The sequence below is a fragment of the Chrysemys picta genome, chromosome 9, assembly GCF_011386835.1.
Source record: "Chrysemys picta bellii isolate R12L10 chromosome 9, ASM1138683v2, whole genome shotgun sequence".
NCBI classification, from domain to species: domain Eukaryota; kingdom Metazoa; phylum Chordata; order Testudines; family Emydidae; genus Chrysemys; species Chrysemys picta.
In genome coordinates this window covers 42,118,914-42,139,136 of record NC_088799.1, presented here as the reverse complement: position 1 = coordinate 42,139,136, position 20,223 = coordinate 42,118,914, and the positions used below count along the sequence as shown (strand labels likewise).

Below are 20,223 nucleotides of genomic sequence, written 5' to 3'. Positions count from 1 at the left end.
GATATTCATTCTGTGGAAAGAATGAAATGGGAAGGACAGTTTTTCAAAACAGTTGAAACAGTACTGCATTACCAGGTGGCTGAGAAATTCTGAATGAGTTTTATATTTATATGTGAGGCCCTTTCCTTTAATGCAAATAGTTCACCTGCTGAGCAGGAAATGAGGGTTTTACGCAGCTTGAAGACTAACCTACCCTAATGTGTATTGTATAAATTAGTCTGTATTTTTTCAAAACAAGTATATGACAACACAATAGATCATCCCACATCTATCTCCACTGCAGAGCATACAGTTCTAAAGGTCATTAAGAGTTTTTGCCTATTGTAAAGTACATGGTGGGCCCAGAAATAGCAGAAAGAAGGGGATGGTTTTGCTACATGGATCACATTGAGGCACACCTTCCTTCCCCATTTGCGAAAGCCTGAAATTATTTACTCCAGAATGTGTGTAGGAAAGTGATATTACCCAAATAGCTGATCCAGTTTTCTTTCTGATCTGTCCTGTCTCAAAAGTTTAAAGTTCCCCTACTGTATCAGTGATTTACATGCCACCCACTTCCATCCCATAAACCCACCTAGTACCAAGAGAACTCTGGAATGTAACATAATAAGAATTCAGCTGAACAATGCTGTTCCCTAGCCATCCTCAAAACTCAATGCTTATCACTTGTAAAGCAATGACAACTTCATATAGAAAGGCAAATTTTTCTTTCCCCATATTTTATGATCTAATGTCAAGTTGTGGTACAAAGCACATTTTTTCTCATGGTAAGTGCCCAATTTGAGACTCTTTATTCAGAAAATTAAAAACATGCATTCTTCATGCAATTGTGTCATTTCTATAGTGCTTGGAAAGCTTAGTGAGTTGTGTACAATTATTTCATGTGGCCCCCTGTAAGAACAGTGAGCTGGCAGGGGTCCAGAAAGAGGAAGTGAGCACCTGTTTCTGGTGGAAGTTCCAGAGGTGGGCTTAATAAGTATTAAGGAACTGCCTCATCTTTGAGGACAAACCTTGACAAATAGATGAGTTACTGCTATGTTAGACCAGAAAATCATCAATCCTTAATCAGAAATCACACACAGAATGCCATAACAGCATCAATTTCAACCAGTGGATGCTCAGATCAGTTAATAATAAATAATAATAAAAATTCATGCACCTATATTTGCCCGGCACGTATGTGGACTCTGGACACTCTGGGTGTCCAAATATCTTTGAATACATATGTATCAGATTTGTACATGTTAATACTGATACATATATGGGCGTACATTTGACTCCATGATTTCAGGCTCCATCTACTGAAAACATGGTCCTTTATCATCCATGGTTGATTTAAACTTGTCCCCAGCAAACAGCACAAAGTCCTTTGGAAAACCCTAAACAGACAGGTAATTAAACTGTAGCTACCCAAAGAAAGAGCTGGAAACTACAGACTAACAACAAACCTGTAAAAGATACAAGGTACAAGACTGAAAGCACAGGAGACTGTTTACACACAGAATAGGTGCAGCATACATAATTGTTGTACAAGGCTTCCACATGCAGCCCTGTCAATATGCTTCAAGCTTAACCAGCTCTTGAGTTGAGAGATTAGCTCAGTCTCTGTTCTCTCCACTGAGATTACTAAACAGATAGTCAATTATCACAGCTGGTTTGGGGTTGTGGGCACCTTTCTATTAGGATTGGACTAAGAAAACACCAACACATTTCACATCAAACAGTTGTCAGCTGGTAAGAATTTTCAGTAGCTATGGACTTGGGCCGAATTCAAATTAGTGACCTAGATGTGAAAGGCTGTATATCCTATTACAAATCTGTTGAGCCATCCTGTTGCCTGAAACTATAGACTTAGTGACCCAGAACTAAATTAAATAGAAGCAGTACAATGAATGTCAGATTTGCACTCACTCATCCAAACATATGATATTACAGCACCACAGAGAGATGTTCTGTTGTTGAGATAACTGTGACTGTTTAGTTACCGCATTGTTCTTAGGGTACGTCTATACTTACCTCCGGGTCCGGCGGTAAGCAATCGATCTTCTGGGATCGATCCCGGAAGTGCTCGCCGTCGACGCCGGTACTCCTGCTCCGCGAGAAGAGTACGCGGAGTCGACGGGGGAGCCTGCCTGCCGCGTGTGGACCCACGGTAAGTTCCAAATAAGATACTTCGACTTCAGCTACGTTATTCATGTAGCTGAAGTTGCGTATCTTAGTTCAAAGTGGGGGTTTAGTGTGGACCAGCCCTTAGAGGCCTCATTGTCCTGCTTCTGGAAAAATTACAAGGATTTTAGAAATGAAAGAAATAATTACAAGAATGAGAATTATTTTTATTTAACTCTGGATTGAAAGGCAAAAGACCTTAAAACATACAGAAGTGTTTCCATGTTAGTGTTAAAGGATGTGTTTGTCTTAGTTAACAGTGCACAGAAATGCACTTACATGGCAGTGTCAAGCAGTCATTACATAGCTTTTAAAAAACCATAATAGCACATGTGAAACCAGTTGGACTTTCTGGTCAGCTTACTTTTTCTTCTTAAATACTTGATGGCACACTTGGTCTTCACACGTCAGCTCCTACAGCATTAAAACAATTGGTAAGTATATATTATTCTGAGTTATGTTTCCCATCTACAGCACCTCCCCTTGAAAAATCACTGTAAGACCAGCTGAACCACCACATCAAGAAGAGTTTTGCTTATTAAAAAAAAGCAGTGTGTTTTATGGAGCCCTAATCAGCTGGCATGCACTGCAGGTTATGGTAATTAGATTTTGACACTTGAATTGAGTTTTAAAAAAAGTATAAAAATGAAAAATGCATTGAAATTGCTCTGTAATGGTGTGGCTTTGCATAGTCTATTATTAAAACAACATACTATAATTTATTAGAAGCACTGAAGCAACAAGGAAATTACAAAAAGAGGGTGGAGGGAAGTCTCAGAAAGGATGGGTACCAGGGCATTAGTGTTTCAATCGACTCATGCACCAGCCTACTAGGTCCTCCTGTTTCCAGAGATCTCAGTTTGAATCCTGGTGCCAATAATTAGAATGTTCATTAATGGAATTATTGGCAAATTTTGAATTTATATTGTAATAGGGTAATAAAAGTCTGTCTGTCAGTTGGGTGACACTGGTTTCTGCTTAGATGGAAGAAAACAATAGGATTTTTTTATTCATCTGATTGACCTTCCAAAGGTAGTTAGATGGCCATCACAACCATCCACAGTGTAAAATGTGGTTTATATAACTGCACAGAATTAATTCTAACAAGAAAAGACTTCAAGGTAGATCCTCAACTGGTGCAAGTTTTCATTGTTTCACTTCAGTCAATGGAGTGATGCCAATTTCCACCAGCTGAGGATTTGGCTCTTCATGTGATAAATAGATGAGACACGCTACAAAGAAAATATTACGTGTACTGTCCAACAAATAGATCACTTTGAGCTCTGTATTATAGCCAGCAGTCCAGTTCCAGGGTGGAGAAATTCATATTCTGATAAGCAAAATAATTCCTAACTATCTATACAGATCCAAATCTGGTGAAGTTAGTATTAAACTACTCACTAAAAGCTGTGTGATTCTGCCTGTTACTGTCTCTTTCTGAGCCCCTACCATCCAGCATTACCATGCACAATTTACTGATTGTTCTTCCTGGGACCCCAGTGTTCCTCTGTATACTCTAATTTATTTTTCCAGACTTCATTGACTGCTTATTTTCTTTACAGGCCCATATGGCATCTCTCAGTCTTGCTGCATTTCTTTTGCATTCCAGTTTACTAACTCAGCTGTTTGATTTTTTTGTTGTGGGGGGGAGGGGTAACAAGATAACTACACTATAGAATGTTTGCTAGGTTTCCCTGTATATTCTGGGAGTGTTTTTCTGATCTGGATAACTACATAGTTCTCGCTAGAACTCATTTTTTGGAACGACAAAAATATTGTTCTTACAGGTTTTATTCAGCACGTAAACACTGTGGTTTATTTTTAGTGTTTACTCAAAATGTAGAAGGAATTGATGTGCTATGTAACTGGAAGGGTTAAGGGCTGCAGTGCAGTGAGCTGGACCAAAAGTCACTGTAGGTTTGTGGCTTAATTGGGAAGCAGGTGGAGACAAATTAAACAGCAGGGGTTCTGGTAGAGAGGGTATCAGAGCTGTGTGAGTAAAATGAATAAGAAAAATCCTTGGAACTATAGTAACTATACTATACTATTCCACAGTCTCTGTTACATGCTATAGCCATGAAAGTCAGCTCTTACCAAATGCAGTCTATCTCCTTCAATCCAGTGTGTCCAGCCTCTGTTTTTCTTTTCCCCCTTCTGGACACATACTAATTTATCACCATCCCAATTCACTAGCGTCTGCAGGGATCAAAGGATTAAATCCAATAAGTTAACTAGGGATTTTGGAAAACGTCCAAACACACCAGAACTAACAATGAAGTAGCATAACTGCTTGTGTGAAGACAGTAGTGGCCCAAATGCCCCTTAGTATAAAGTGCTTTATGTTATCACTTTGCAATTATTTCTTCTGATACAGTGATACAGACTGTATGTGTGCAAAGGAAGGGCAATGAGTTAATTGAATTTCTGATGCTGTTTATAGAATCGCACTGAATATGAAAACTGTATTTTTCTTTTCTTGCTATGTGAAAGCATTAATAAAAAAAGATTATAAAGTGCAATAACTGGAGCGCTATGGATCATAGTGACTAGTGCAGCATTAACACTGCCTCTGTCTGTACATAAAACAGACAGACAGAGAAAAAGTATGTAAATGACACTTGATACAATACAGTTATAGTTTATTTTATAGCATCCTTCAGGCACTGTAACCAAGAGCTTTAAAGCAAGAGCAGTCATATGTTTTCACAATGAAATTTAAACCGAGTATTTCATTAAAGGGTGAAAATGGAGGCATGGCTTGGCTGCTGGTACCACTCCCTATCGCGCTGACAAATATTGCCCCATTGAGGGGGGTGTACAAGGAAACAATCTAATGTCTTATATTTAGAGTATAGGCTCTTTGGGGCAGGGACAGTTTTGTTGTTCTGTACATCACCTAACACAATGGGGTCCTGGTTCATGCCTGGGGCTCCTAGGTACTAGGATTATACAAATAAATAATAAATGAGTTCCAGGTAGAATGGGCACCAGAAGCAGGAGTGAATGAAGGATCTAAGCCCCCTCCATCTCCCACAGCGCAGAAGGGATAGAGACAAGCCAAAACGGGAGAAGTGGAAAGTGTTGTGGCTGTAGGTGCATGTACACCTCTACCTCGATATAACGCTGTCCTCGGGAGCCAAAAAAATCTTACCACGTTATAGGTTAAACCGCGTTATATCGAACTTGCTTTGATCCACCGGAGTGCGCGGCCCCGCCCCATGGAGTGCTGCTCTACCGCGTTATATCCGAATTCGTGTTATATCGGGTCACCTTATATCGGGGTAGAGGTGTAGTTGGAGAGGGAAGAGGAAATAAATCCAGAGGGAGAGTTCTGAAAACCTCAAGGGCAATTTTGAATTAGAACTGAAGACTAATAGGAAACCAGTGAACGTGACTCTCCACAATCTCTAGATTGAGGGAAAGAGAGAGAATGGCACATCCACAGCATTCCGGACTCTCTAAAGTTGAGAGAGGGATTTAGGGAAATCGTGAAAATGGAACATCATTTGTGAAAACAGGAAATGATTAAGAAATGGCTAAAATTACAGCACAGAAGTACAGCCAGGATCAAGATAATGTCACCTAAGACTAGCAGTAAAGTTTGCTCCCCTACACAACAATTTATATGGGGGTGCGGGGAAATGATATCGGGTAGCAATCATTTAGATAAGACATCAGGTGGAATTATAATGTTGCAACAAGGAAGTCCAACTTGTCCCAACATAAGGGTTGTGAAATAAGAGGAGAAAAATAAGGTTCCAGAGAGTTCAGTGAAGACAATTTTGTTCACAGATGAGATTGGTGATGGCTTTGACACAGGGGAAGGAGAGTGGGGAAGGCTATAGATAGATCATGTTATAGATGGATCAGTGGCGACTTGTGTGCATTGGTTTAAAGCAGTAAAGCTGTTGAGTACATCACCATGCTCCCTGGAGAAAGGGCTGGGAAGAAGTGATAGAGGTTAAAGCAGAGGATTCGGAAGCCTAGAAAGGATATTATAAGCCTGATTATTCTCTGACTTACACTGTTGTGAATCAGAAGTAACTCCAGAAGAGCTACCTCAAGTGAAACTGGGGTAAGTGAGAACAAAAGCAGGCCTATGGGTCAAACAATGCCTTCAGTTAAACCCATGCAGCTCCGCTGTGGGATTCCAGGATTCATCTCTATATGCTCTATAAGGACAGGATTCATCTCTATATGCTGCCTACTTCCTTTGTGAGGACTAATGAGACAAAATGGGTCTTGCTGTCAGTGAGCTTTGAGCTGTGCGACCATCTCTCCAGAGGCTGACAACAGGATCCGAGTTCAGAGATGAAAGTTGTTTACTGGGATAAGTTGATGACGCAGAAGTGGGTGTAAGGTCAGAGACGAGCAAGTTAGCCAAGAGCTGAGGAAGAGGGTAGAACTGGTTACCAGCTGAAGTGTTGGCATGGATAGGATCAACAAATGATAACAGAAAGAAAGGCAAGTGGCTCTTTCGGGCAGGTTTTCAAAGGCTCAAAGAGGCGTTTCAATGGGAGTTGGATGCCTGGATGCCCTTTGCATTGTTGAAATTCTCCATTACATGTTTTCAGGGGATGTTAGGAAAATAAAACTGAGGGTGGTATTCATAAAAGGAAAGCAAAGGTGTGTGCAGTAAATGAATACACCAAATGGTTCAGGCCCTGATCCCTTAAGAGGTCTTTTCGTGGAACTCCCACTAACTTCCATGGGAATTCCACGTGTGGAAGGCTTCCAAGAAAAGACTCAGATAGAACTGGCAATTTTAAAATAATGTGGAGGGGAAAAAAGCCTTAGTAGTTTTAAAGTGAAATTTCAGCAGCAGCTAAATTATATGTGCCAAAATATACTTCCTTTCTTTACTTTTAAATATAGAACACTACAAAGAGGTTTATCATAGAAAGACAGGAAAAATTCCTTGCAAGAAAAAATGTAATTCGTTATTGCCCTTACAAATCTGAGAAACCTTCCTGGTTTGCCTATAAAATAAATATTTGCAATGTGAAAGACAAAACTGTCTTGAAATGCAAATTACCTGCACTTTATAGACAAACATTCTCTAATATCTGTAAATTGCTTTCCATTATTTTTAAGTCAGGAAATTTACAGACTGCTTACCCTGTTTTTAACCACAGTGTACATGGAAATCAAATACTAAGTGTATACCTGCACAACTCGGTTGTCAAGCCCCTTGGTATGTTCTTCAAACTCCACTCCCACAGTATAATTCAGTTCATAGTTTCTGAAAGTGCTCAGTGTTTTTGTCTTAAAATTGTCTCCATCTTGAATAATTTCCTTCGTTTGTTTCAAGTGTCCTGCAATCTTACGAGTGGCAAAATCAATGCCTATCAACAAACAAACAAAACATAAGTGTATGATATACCTAGCCAAATTCCAACTTCTGGTACAAAGATACAAAAGATAGTTTTATATATTCACCAAAACTATGAAAACTACACTATGAAAAGCATTTGCACATTTAATCCTCTCACTTACAGGTAAAAGAAGGTGGAGTAGCTCTCTTCTAGAATTGGCTGACATTTCTCATTTGAAACTTTTTTTTAAAATTACAAAAAAGATCTTTTTTAAAAAAATAAAAAAATTGAGGAATGTTTATGTTTTTTCAAAAAGTGTTCTAATTTTTTTGATGACCCCCCCCCTTTTTTTCCCCTTCAGTTTTGGGTATTTTTCCACCGTCATATACCCCTCTCCTTTTCTCAGTGACAAAATGAGGGGTGATGTGGAGGCGTGAAGTGGAAGAAAAACTGAAAATCCCCAAGATTTTCCGTATTCATGTTTTTGGAAAAAATAAAATTTCCATTGTTTTTGGTGAAAATTTTCAAGAAAACAATATGCCCCCTCCCCCAATACTGCTTTTGACCAGGTCTACTCATATCTATAGAAGGATCTCAGAACGAGTGCAGTAGATGTGCATGTCTGATCCAGTGAATTTTGGCATGTAGCTTTTATTTCACCATAATCACAGATTATTGTTTGGGACTGCGTGTAATCTGTGGAACTGTATTGCATTTATATTGACACTGGGACTATACTGCGTGTGATTTAACAGCCATCTGTAAAAGCCATTTTCCCCCTTTTTGTAAAGTAATTTGAATCAGAATCATATTAATTAGCAAATCCTTTGCAGAAATGATGCTTGTATATAAATAAGTAAACAAATAAGAGCTATATTCACTGATTGTCCCTAGGAAAGAATGTTAGAAACAAAAATAAAAGTTGGGCAGACTTTACAGGAAAAGAATGGATGGAAAAGGATTATTTTGCAGCTTCCATATGGGTAAAAGATGGAAAGTTAAAAAACAAAAAGACAAATAGCCAAAGAGTACTGCATTTGACAATGCCCTCTTTAATATTCAGTCAGCATTTTGTGCCTGATTCTCTTTACCATTCCGTACTCTGTTCATGATGAAAACTAACATATACTACTTGCAACTGAATGCCCTGAAAGATATTTCAAATATATTACCATCATGACACAGTCTACCCTAGGCAATACACCTAATGCCAGCTTCATTGCCAGGTACAATAAATATTTGACCATTTGGCAATGAATCTTGTTATGGTGCTATATGCAAATGAAATAATCTAACATGTTTCTCCCAGAGATTGAAAAATAGTGTGGCTTGTTAACCATCTTTGAGCTTTTTCACATACAAATTAATCATTTTCGTCTCGGCAAAACCTTGTACAAATGGAACCCATTTTCTTTTGGTGGATTCATTATGCTACTGGTAAGGCACTAATCTAATTGAGTGAAAGGACTGGCTGGAAAACAAAACAAAAAAATGTTACTTTAACATAGGAAATAATGTTCATATTCAAGTATATTTTATCTGTTGCTGTGGATTAAAGGCATCTCTGGGTCTGATTTATAGCCAGGTAACAAAATTTAGGTCTCTCCGAGGAAAGAAGTCTAATTTTCCAAAGGAATGCTATTTCTGACTAATATATTAGTCTTGTACTACTGCAGAAAATCAGGGGAGGTTTTATTAAACACATTTTGAACACAACACATTTTGAACAATACAAGCAATAAAGATGAAATATGGTTCTATTAGATTAGATTGAAATACTTTAATGTGCTTATGAAAAAGTTAAAGTTTCTGGTTTAAAGGGCAAAACGATTTGTTAATTAAGGTATAGGAATGCATATGTAGCAATTATAAGGATGAATGAACCTCAAAAAGTTCAGCTTCATTGTGCTTTGGATCTGAACTCCTTAATTCTTAGAATATCAACCAAATGTAAAATCGGGAGAAACAGAGCAGAAAAATCTCTTTTCACCATTTCCATGTCATTTCTTTTTCATTGATAACACAGTCAGTGAGCGACAAATTCTCAGTACCACACATAGAAATACACATCTAGATACTACTTTGTTGCAAATTCTCTGAGGCATTTTTCACTAGCACTGAAGTGCAGTACATAAAACATGTTCAAACCCCCCACAAAACAAAGGGCCAAAGCCAATGGCTCTCACTCCACAATCTCACATTAAGTTTCTTATGGGGAGGCTAGTTTTAAGCTCCGTCAGGAGGTTCAGTAGGCACATCTCCAGTGGAGGCAGTACAGGAGATGCAATGAACCCGCCTGTCTCACTGTACTGCACCAATCACTTCTGAGCCACCCAGCATATCAGGAATTGTGGGTGGCTTAAGCTTCTGCCAATCCTTCTTCAAGCGGACTTCTCAGTGCTGGGTTCCGTGGCCCTATTTCCACCTGAGGGACCCAGGGGCTGAATCAAGCCCTTTATTTTATAGTCTAATGTGTCAAACATCCCGGAGAAATCCAGTAAGATCATTTTAGGATGGTTTCAGTCAGGTATCCTGTTCTCATTGCTAACAAACAATCCTGAGGATGGAGCGGAGATGTAACAAAAGCACTGCTCAAGTGCAGTGCATGCTATTAGTTATGATACAAAAGGAAGCAGAGAATTGGGAAGCCCACTACTTATTGCAGCAGGATCGGGATTAGAATGTTTAAAGATAAAATAATACACATCCTATGAGAGTGAAGCACCAAGCGCCTATTGAATTTCAATGAATATCTCAGTCTAATTTTCAGAGGGGAAGTGCCAATCTAAAGAGAGATATTAATAATATTACTAGCAATTGCAGGCCTTCTTGGTAAAAGTTTTTAAGAAGAGTAAATATGAGCAGTTATGACCCAACTGACAAAATCAATACAACAATATTAGCAGATGATACCCAAGGGAAAGTCTAGGAGAGAAGGGAACAGAGTGTTGAGTGACATTACAACCAGATTAAAAGATCTAGTAAAACTCTCAGTCCTGTTGGTAGAGAGTCTGACACTCTTCAAGTGCATGCCTAGACTAGCCTATAAGGAAGAAGGATGCTTAAACAATGAAGAGAATGTCAGTCACCAAGTATGACAACAATATTAGAGTTCTCTTAACTGCTTTTCCTGACAGTACATTTATTTTGTTCAGAGATCACTTTTGAGTTGAGTGGAAAGGATTTTCCATCCCTCATGTAGTTTTGCCAGTATCCAGCACTCAAAAGTCATGCGTCTACCCACTCCAAATAATGAGATTGGCCTATAATCATGATTTTAAAATAATAATAAATGTTGGGCTCTTTTTATCTGCCTCCTGGTTTCTGAGCCTCTAAGGTGCTCTCATTTCACATTTTCAAGCTGCCGTCTGCAACCATGAGGGCTAGGAACATAACTCCCCCCCAAAATGAAAGCTCAGATTCTCAGATCCAGTAGCTGAGACTTTAAGAAAAATACTAAATATCATGAGACTCGCATGAGTCAGACCCCTTAGGTATCCATAGTGTCCTATAGGGTTAAGATAGTTTTATCTGCATGCAAACTAAAACATTTGAAATTACATTTGTATTGAAAAGGTCAAATATAAAATGGCCCTCAAACGAACAGAAAACAATTATCCCTTGTAAAACTTTTACACTGTCATTATAATCATTGAAGACACTAATGTGGAGAAAATAGAGTGAAATTGGCATTAGCAGGAGCTTGGTCTCCATTCACATTTCCAGCTCTCTTAATATGCTGCTTGCACTAAATTAACTCTCAATTTCTTTTAATATCTAAATAAGAATTCTATTTGTTAATAACTTTAATTTTCTTGCTGTGGAAATATGCTTCCATAAAGATTGTTAGAACGTTCATTACTATGTAAACTTTTTACTATACCTGCTAGTTCAGTTACAGTTTTATTAAATGCTAAAGGCTAACTGTTTTTGCTCCACTGCTATGGAGTATCCTGTTACTTGCTCGAGAAGTCACTCAAGTTTGTCTAGACATATTATAGCAAGTGTATGATATTTTAATATTACTGCCAGAAACTCTTATCCCCAAAACATATAAAAGGAATGACTGCTCTACTATTAGGTTTTTTTTTAAATAGGCATGATTGATAAATAAAAGCTCTTGTCCCAATATTGTATTTTTTTCATTTACCTAAGGCAACCATGTAACTGTCGAAGTTTTCATTGGATTCCATTTCCCACGTTCCATTGTAATCGGCAGGCATGCTGGCTAAGAGCTCAAACCCAAAGGTAGATCAAATGCTGAGCCTGGAAGCAAGTTCTGCAGAGAGAATGTGTTAAAACTGTCCTTTTTATATCTTCCTTGGATAAAGTTTTATGGTTTTCCAGATAATAAAGTCTGAAGGTCGGAGATATAACCCGACAGAACTTTGCTTCATTAACAAAGTTCAGGAGGACAGCAGACAGGCCAGGAATGGGTTTCTGAAGCAAGAACTAAGAGAGAAAGGTATTTTACAGTGACCTTTGTAAAGAACAGCAATCTCTTATAGATACTCCTTTGAAACATGTGCACCACAATGTCAAACTGTGCAACCCAACGTGAGTTCTCTTTTTCAATTCACTTCTACATACAATAAGCCCCTATTAAGAGCTTGGCCTTGCATAGTTCATGCACCCTAACTCCCATGTGAAGTTGGTGGAAGTTTTGGATGTATAATGAATGCAAGATTGGGCCATTAAAGAGGAAATCCCTATTTTTAAAAGAGAGAATATTTATGATTTTATTTTACTTCTCAACTTCATATTCCAATGTATTAAAATAGAGTTCAAAGATATCCCTGTTTTCCTCCCAAAATGTCCCTTTTTATAGATGTCAAATGTTGGCAAATACGCATCAGGTATAAATTCACTTGAATAAATTTCATTTAACTGATCGTACATGTCACAGGGCTCCTCTCAAGCTACCCTGGGAGCAGCACTGTCTAACCCATTTTTAAGTCAGTTTCTTTTTCATCAAGTGCATCTTTAATCCCGGATTTCAAACTGGGGCAGGATTACAGCACAGGTGTACAGCAGGAGGGGCTTTTCACAGAACTTTTATCTTCCTCCACCCCCTCTTCACAGTTATATAGCCCCCCTTTACTAAGCCAATTAACTCATTAGCCCAACAGTTGCTACCAAATGTTACTAATCCCCTCCAGTAACAGGTTGGTTGATTCCAGTTAAGCCTCCAGCCTTCTCTGTGCTGCAGCAACCTCAGTGACCAGGATACTACAACTCGCACTCTGCTACAGTAAAGATATTGAGATAATCGGCAGAAAGTCCCACAAATGTAGGAAAAGGCCAAACTAATGCAGCTAGGGCAATTTTAGGCAGTCACTTCAATTAGCCTGACTTTTGGTGCTTTGGGTTAGACTCGTTCAGAGTCAGATCAAACCATTTCCTACTCTGTGTTTCAATTTTGACCCTCACAAGATGCACCTGCTCAGAACAGGTGACAGAATGTACATTTTTACTCCATAGCAGGGGCAGGCAGGAGCACAATGGGTCATGGAAGTGTGTAGCTGATGGTACCTCAGCAGACCTCACAGCTGTACTCTGAAGGCACCTTGTCTCTCTAGTGAGGCCCACTGAAGGGGAGTCACAGTCTGATGGACAACAACAGGGTTGTCAGATCAGGACTACTGCATAGGACAGTAAAGACCTCCCCTGGAGACTGGGGAGGATGGACATAAGGAACATGGTGTCATGCTGTCTGGAACAGCTCATGACCATGAGTGCCTACCTCAGGGCAGACTGTCAAAAGCAGGGCAGACACGCCAGTCTGGTGGTATGTTCTATTATTAGATTTCACCAAGCCAGTAACAAATGTGAACTCCTGGATCACTAGAACAGTCTCACCTTGGAAATCACAGACCGTCCCCATAGACTCTCTAGTCTATCTTGCCACCCAGACAAACTGGACTTAGTGATACATGGTCACTAACACCAAAAGTTGCACAATATTCAGGTTGCTTCCAGTCCCAAGAGACCAGTCACTTACCCCAGATCAGCTGGTGCCCTAGATCTTATACCAAAGACAACGCCTGTAGCCAATCCTATAATAAGCTATCTACAGATTTATTAACTAGCAAAAAAGAAATAAGAGTTATTTACAGGTTAAAGCAAGCAAACATATACACACAAATGAGTTACCATCTAAATCCTACAAGTGACAGAGTTGTAGTGATCTGTCAATTCAAAGTGTCTTTCAGGGTGGACCCAAGAAATAACCCCTGGGGAGCTCTGGCTTCAGTTTGGTGTCTCTAGCCCTGTCAAAGTTAAAACAGTGAAGAGAGATGGAAATTTTCCTGTGTCTTTGTTTGATTTCCTTCATTCAGCTTCCAAGTCCGCAGAACAAGATTCCTTGGATCTAGTATTTCTCAGGTGTGATAGGGCCATTAATCAATCCTTTGAATAGCGGTGTTCCTTGATAGCCCATCTGATTTTGATAGTCCTTCTGGACAGGCAGGGGGATGATTCCTGTGCCTGGGTTCACAAGTTCAGAGCAAACATTTTCAAAGTTATAAAGCAAAATGTTCATATCTTCTTATAGCCTGGAATACTGACATGACAAGTGAAATTAATGCCTGCAGCAACTTACAAGCATTTCATAGCATCTAAACACTAAATACTGGCAAGACTAATACCTATTTTGAGCAAAACTAACATACAAGTCAACTGGTTTGGTCTCCATTTATGAGTTTGTCAGTTCTTAGCTAATGCCTGCAGCCTGGGCAAGAGCTGGCATCTGGCCTGACCTTGTCATACATGGATCCTTCTGCCCTCCACATCCCTGATGATTTGTGCCCTGCCACATCTCTGTTCACTCTTAGTATCTCCCTTGGGCCATCTCACTTCCATGTCTCTCCACCAATACAGTCATTCTCCATATTCCCTACCCCATGGCTACCCACCCCCTTGGTGGCTGGGTGACATGAGGTTGTGAGGGGATCACAGATATGCAGATGGCCTGCGGCAGAGGGAATTCAATGCTTCTGTGCTGAGGCATCACTGATGGAAGGTCTGTCCTAGTGCTGGCATCTTCTGTCTATTAAGCTGCAGAGCTATGGGGAGCCGTTGGTACACAAAGCCTCAGCGCAGAGACAGTTGCTCCCATAGCAGTGCTACCCCAGTATGGCAGGGAGCCGAGGCAGCAGTTGTTGGAGCTGAGTGGCTCCACAGAAAGACATAGCCTCGCCAAGGGCTTTTCATGGTGTTGCTGTCTCCAGGAGCCAAGGTAGCAGCAATGACAGAGCCCTTCAAGAGCAAATGCCTCAGTGCAGATCAGGGCCGGCTCTAACTTTCTTGCCGCCCCAGGCAAAAAAGAGGGGGCCGCCCACCCCCGCGAGCGCCGCACCGCCATACCCCCGCCCCAGCGCCGCCGAAATCCCCCCCTCCGAGTACCACGCCGCCCGAAGCCCTGCCCCCTCCAAGGGCTGCGCCCCCCTCCGAGCGCCGCACCAAGCCCCCGCCCCCCAGCACCACGCCAAGCCCCCGTCCTGTCCGAGCGCCGCGCCGCACCGCACCAGCCCCCGCCCCCTCTCTGAGCGCCAAGCCCCCACCCCCCCGAGCGCCGAGCCGCCGGAAGCCCCACCACCCCGAGTGCTGCAACGTGGAAACAAAACAAAAAAACCCCTCCAGCGACGAACCAATAAATAAATAAATAAATAAATAAAAAACCCGAGCGCCGCCCTGCCCCAAGGTGCCGCCCCAAGCACGTGCTTGGTCGGCTGGTGTCTGGAGCCGGCCCTGGTGCAGATGGATGTCCCCCAAATAGGCCTTTTGTACAGTCCACTTCTTTCCAACCTGGCTTCCTATCCATACAACTTTCTACCGGGCTCACTACATCTCCCCTTCAGCTCTCCTCACTGCATCACTCAAACCCTATTGGCCTCTTTGGATATGTCTTCACTGCAGAGTTAACTTTAAATTATGAAAAAGTTAAACATTACAGTTTAACATAGCGAAATGGGGATAGTTTGTTACCTTTTGTATTTGCAGCCTCTTTTTTAATATTTACACAAGGAAATCAAAAATTCTGTTCATCTTTATATAAAAAGCCTAATATTTGCTTTGCTAATGTGTAATAAAATATATAACTTTTCACAGATTATGATGTTATTATAATTTGGAAGTCAGCAGAAACTCCCCTGTTGTCTTCAGCTCTTGTTCAGGGCCGACCCACAACATTTTGACACCTGAGCTCAAATGATGGCCCCATGCTCCCTCGCTTGGGTTAAAACTTTGAAAGGTCTCAATTCTGCCTTCTTCCTGTTCTACTCCTCTCATGGTACTGCTCTGCTACCTACCCCAATAAAGGAGAACTAACAACTTAAAATGTCTTGTTCAAAAATTTTAAGTAACACTTAACTTTCAAATGCTTGAACAGCAAATGTAACTTTTCTTGTCTGCATACATAGGCGTGCGCAGCACATTTCATTAGGGTGTGCACCCAGGGAGTCCCGCCCAAGCCCCGCCCCCATTCCAATCCTCACCCTCCTACTTCCCGCCCCCTGACTGCCCCCCTCAGAACCCCAACCCCCCCGCTCCTTGCCCCCTGACTGCCCCTGCTAGGACCCTGCCCCTAACTGCCCCCCAGAACCCCACCCCCTATCTAAGCCTCCATGCTCCTTGTCTCCTGACTGCCCCCTCCTGAGACCACCCCCCCCACTGTAACTGCCTCCCTAGGACCCTACCCCCTACCTGTCCCCTGACTGCCCCGACTCTTAGCCACACCCCCGCTCCCAGACAGACCCCCGGGACTCCCACACCTATCCAACCACTCCCTGCCTCCTGACAGGATCCCCAGAACTCCCAACCCATTCAACCCCCCTGCTCCTTGTCCCCTGCCCACCACCTCCAGAGACCCCCTTGCCCCCAATCACCCCCTAGGATCCCACCAACTATCCAACCCCCCTGTCCCCTGAAAGCCCCGACCCCTAGCCACACCCCTGCCCCCTGACAGGCCCCCTGGGACTTCCACACCCTATCCAATGCCCCCATTCCCTGTTCCCCGACTGCCCCCGAGACCGTCAGGCCCATATCCAACCCCCCTGACCCAGCCCAGCCCCCTTACCACGCCACTGCTCAGAATAGAGTCCCCACCAAATCCCACTCCCTGGACATCCCCTTGATGTGATGGCACTTATGGGGCAGGTGCAGAGAGTGCCAACCAAGCTGGAGTGCAATGATGAAAGAGCGCTATGACTGACATAAGTCAAAAGTCACATGTAGCACTGGGGAGGCAGCGATTGGCTGGGCGGGCCCGGGAGGGGGAATAAGGGGGGGTCTTGGTAGCAGAATGGGGTTCACTGTGTGACACAATTACAACAACTTTGTGCGGCTGCTGGGGAAGTTTGTACAGGCAACAAATACACCCTGTGCAGGCCGGGGGGACGCTGTCACCCTGACTCATAGGTGCTGACTTTTGGTTTTGCCAGTGGGTGCCCCATCCTAGCTTCACCCCCTTATCCAAGGCTCCACCTCCACTCCATCTCTTCCTGCCCCATCCCCCTAGACCCCCCTGAAAACCTTCTTGCAAACTCCCTCCCCTAAATGCCTCCCACCAGCTGCTCACTCCTTTCTGCCCCTCCTGCCTTAAGAGTGAGGTGTGGGTGCTGGAGGATTACTCTGCCAGTTTTGAGGGGAGGCTATTTTCAACATTTATACAGTTTCATTCTAGTTATTGAAAGTGTGTCTATCATTGGTATCTCCCCTTCCTGATGTTTCCCAGTTCTTGCTCTCCACCTGTGTCCCTTTTCCCATCTCTCTCTGCTCCCCACTTCCTGGTAGCTCTGTTTAGCAGCTGCTCCCACCCACGCACTCAAAGCAGCTCTGTCTCCTCCGAACCCCACCCCCTGCAGCCAGCCTAGAAACTACATGCCCTGACACAGAGAGAAATTTAATTCAACAGCCCAGCATAGAAATGGCCCATTCATTCAGCCTGCTGTGTGGCTGCTGTGTTGTTGCTCCAGCTCTTCCCAATTCCAGGGCTGCAGCCCACCCCTGCTTTGACTCCTTCACGCACTCTACAACTTTTGTGGGAGGGGAGCCCCTGGTGGGACCATGGCCAAAGGCAGGGGAGTAGGGGCCAGTTGCCTACTCCACCGGGCTGCAGCAGCCCAGCACCCTGAAGCAAGAGGAGCTCAGGTGTCCCAAGGTGAAGCAGGGCAGCATCTCCTGACCTGAAGCTGATACGGGGGATGGATGCAAGGGAAGGAATTCCCCAGGAGCTGGGGGGGAGGGGGGAAGGGGGATCCAGGGGAAGAAAATTAATCCTTCCTTACACTAGGAGGAGGGGATGCTGATCGGTGGGGGAGGGGATAAATTTCCTCTCGGAGGAAAAGCCCCTCAGGGAGGCTTGATCTGGGTGTGGGGGACGGGGAGACAGCTTTGAGCTGGGCAAGCATTACTTTCCCAGGTATAAGGGAACCGTAGGGGTTGGAAGCTCCCAGAGCCTCCATGGGATGGGACTGGGCAGCATCCGGGCTTGGAGAGGCTGCTCATTTGCAGCTGGGGCTGGAGTGAAGCCCCTCTGGACAGGTAAAGAAGGAGGGGGCGAGTTGCAAGTCCCAGCCCAATTTCACTCAAAAGACACAAGGAAGAAATTTTCTTAAAGGAGCCATGTCCTTTGGTTTGTCCCCCTGCCTAGCACTAAGGGAGTCTGCAGCTGGTTTCTCCTGGCTGAAGAGAGAGCAAAGGTCCTGGGGGAAACACCAGGGTGGGCTGAGACTGGCTGGCTCAGTCCTTGAGAAAGCCCCTGGCCCATACACCCCCCCCCCAGCAGTCCCCTGGAGCCAGCCCAGAAGCTGCCTGCCCATCTCCCCCCAGCCCCCTGCCAAGGGGCTGCCCATCCCTCTTCAGCTAGCCCAGAAGCTGCCGTGCCCTGGCTGCTGGTCCCCACTAGCCCAGCTCCCTCTACCCTGAAAATCAGAAAGACTCACTTACCTCTGCCTGTAGTCTCCAAGCTGCAGTAGGGGCAGGGGAAACAGCTGATCGGCAGGACTTCGCGCCAAACAGCTGATTGGCTGCAGCCAGCCAAAGAGCTGATGAGGGCTGCTGCAGCATTCTAAATAGCTGATTGGCAGTTGCCAACAGCTGATCTCCCGGGCGTGCTAAGCAGCCTCCTCCTTGTCCTCCTCCCTGCTCCGAGCCTCCAGCGGGGGAGGAGCAGCCTTCCCAGATGGAGCTCAGGCATGATTAGGGTGTGCCTGGGCACACCCGGTACACCCTGTGTGCACGCCTATGTCTGCATAGTAAACATTGGCATTTTTATCTGGTTGAATAACACTGCTCTACAGCCAAAATGCTTCTAAATAAATGTAGTCAAACTTTACTAATTCTGGGTCACTGAGAATGAAAATGATGCTTAAAATTGTTGATTGGCTCTAGTTTTCAAGATATGCTATTGGGTCAGTATATACGACCCTTGACTTGGGAATGGCGGAGGATAAGTGAGTTATAAAGGGAAGGGATCTCAATTTAAACCAGAAATGACTAAAATACATCTTTGACTGGATCTATGAATAAATCTATGACTGGGTTTGGACAGTACTTGCTTTTTAGGCAAAACAATGAATGATGCAATCCAAAGCTGGTATTGCGTCATACATGATATGAATTGCATCATGTTATTCCTAAAAGTCATGGATGATGCAATCATAATGAAGCTTACATCACTCTGCTGAACAAATTGCCCTATATCAGCTCTAGAAATCATACAGTGTCGTGCTCTCTTATTGGTCAGTGTTTGATTTTGCAAAGGGACACATTTCTGTTTAGCCAAAGTGAGCAGAGATGCCTCGTACTTATGTGAACAGTGCAGATAACTTCTGCTATGTTTGTGGTGAAGTGACTTTTGCATCACAAAAGCACAGTATAACCACTATGGTTAAGAAAGCCTATCACCTTTCTTTTGGCTGCAAAATTGGAGCTCAGGACAAGAGGTGGGCCCCACACATATGCTGCAACACTTGTGCAACAAATCTTTGCCAGTGGTTGAACAGGAAAAGGAAATCTATGCCTTTTGCAGTGCCAATGATTTGGAGAGAGCCAACGGATCATACCAGCAATTGTTACTTCTGCATGGTGCCTCCAGTTGGGAAAGGTGTGTCAAAGAAGAAAAAGTGGACTGTGCATTATCCAAACATTCCATCAGCTATACGCCCAGTACCCCACGGAGAAGGACTGCCGGTTCCTGATGCCCCAGAATCATTCTCACTTGAGTCAGACGAGGAAGAGGAAGAGGATGAAACTTCTGGTCCTGAACCATCAATGTCACAGGACTCACATTTTCTCCCATCCTCCTCCTCTGAACCACACCTCATAACACAAGGTGAACTGAAAATGACCTTGTCAGGGATTTGGAACTACCCAACAGTAAGGCAGAGCTGTTGGGCTCCAGACTACAGCAGTAGAATCTCCTGGCAGGTGATGTTAGGGTTTCCATGTTCCGTGACCGTCAAAAGGATCTTGTCCCATTCTCCTTCTTCATGGAAGGTGATCTTGTAGCCTGCAACAACATTGATGGTGTGATGGCAGCCCTCAACATCGTTCACGATCCAGATGAGTGGAGACTGTTCATTGATACATTGAAGACGAGTCTTAAAGCTGTTTTACTGCATAATGGCAATGTTTTGCCATCAATTCCAGTTGGTCATGCAGTCCATATGAAGGAAACCTATGACTACATGAAACAACTTTTGAGGTGCATAAACTATGACCAACATCAGTGGCAGCTTTG

The 20,223-nt window shown here is 43.2% G+C and overlaps 1 protein-coding gene across 3 annotated transcripts; it reads right to left on the bottom strand.

Annotated features, from left to right (window-relative positions):
* Window positions 1-2,312: 2,312 nt before the first annotated feature.
* RBP2 (retinol binding protein 2) lies at window positions 2,313-18,558 on the bottom strand. 3 transcript variants are annotated; one of them, XM_065558069.1, is made up of 6 exons: window positions 18,429-18,512; window positions 13,635-14,043; window positions 11,632-11,760; window positions 7,333-7,511; window positions 4,261-4,362; window positions 2,313-2,580 (listed from the first exon to the last, which is right to left on the bottom strand). In XM_065558069.1, the coding sequence occupies exons 3-6, from the start codon at window positions 11,702-11,704 to the stop codon at window positions 2,527-2,529; spliced, it is 408 nt and encodes a 135-aa protein (XP_065414141.1). In that variant the 5' UTR covers window positions 11,705-11,760; window positions 13,635-14,043; window positions 18,429-18,512; the 3' UTR covers window positions 2,313-2,526. The 3 variants fall into 3 exon arrangements, with proteins under 3 accessions (XP_065414141.1, XP_023968334.1, XP_065414142.1); XM_024112566.3 differs by lacking the exon at window positions 13,635-14,043 and having other exon boundaries at window positions 18,429-18,558; XM_065558070.1 differs by lacking the exons at window positions 13,635-14,043; window positions 18,429-18,512 and adding an exon at window positions 13,483-13,624.
* Window positions 18,559-20,223: the final 1,665 nt, after the last annotated feature.

Excerpts from the sequence above, each read along its gene's own strand:
- RBP2 (XM_024112566.3), bottom strand. The coding sequence starts at position 11,704 with ATGCCTGCCGATTACAATGGAACGTGGGAAATGGAATCCAATGAAAAC. Across the intron at positions 4,363-7,332 it reads TTGACAACCGAGTTGTGCAG|ACGCTAGTGAATTGGGATGG; the intron begins GTATACACTTAG and ends TGATCCCTGCAG. Across the intron at positions 2,581-4,260 it reads AAGGAGATAGACTGCATTTG|GAGCTGACGTGTGAAGACCA; the intron begins GTAAGAGCTGAC and ends TTAATGCTGTAG.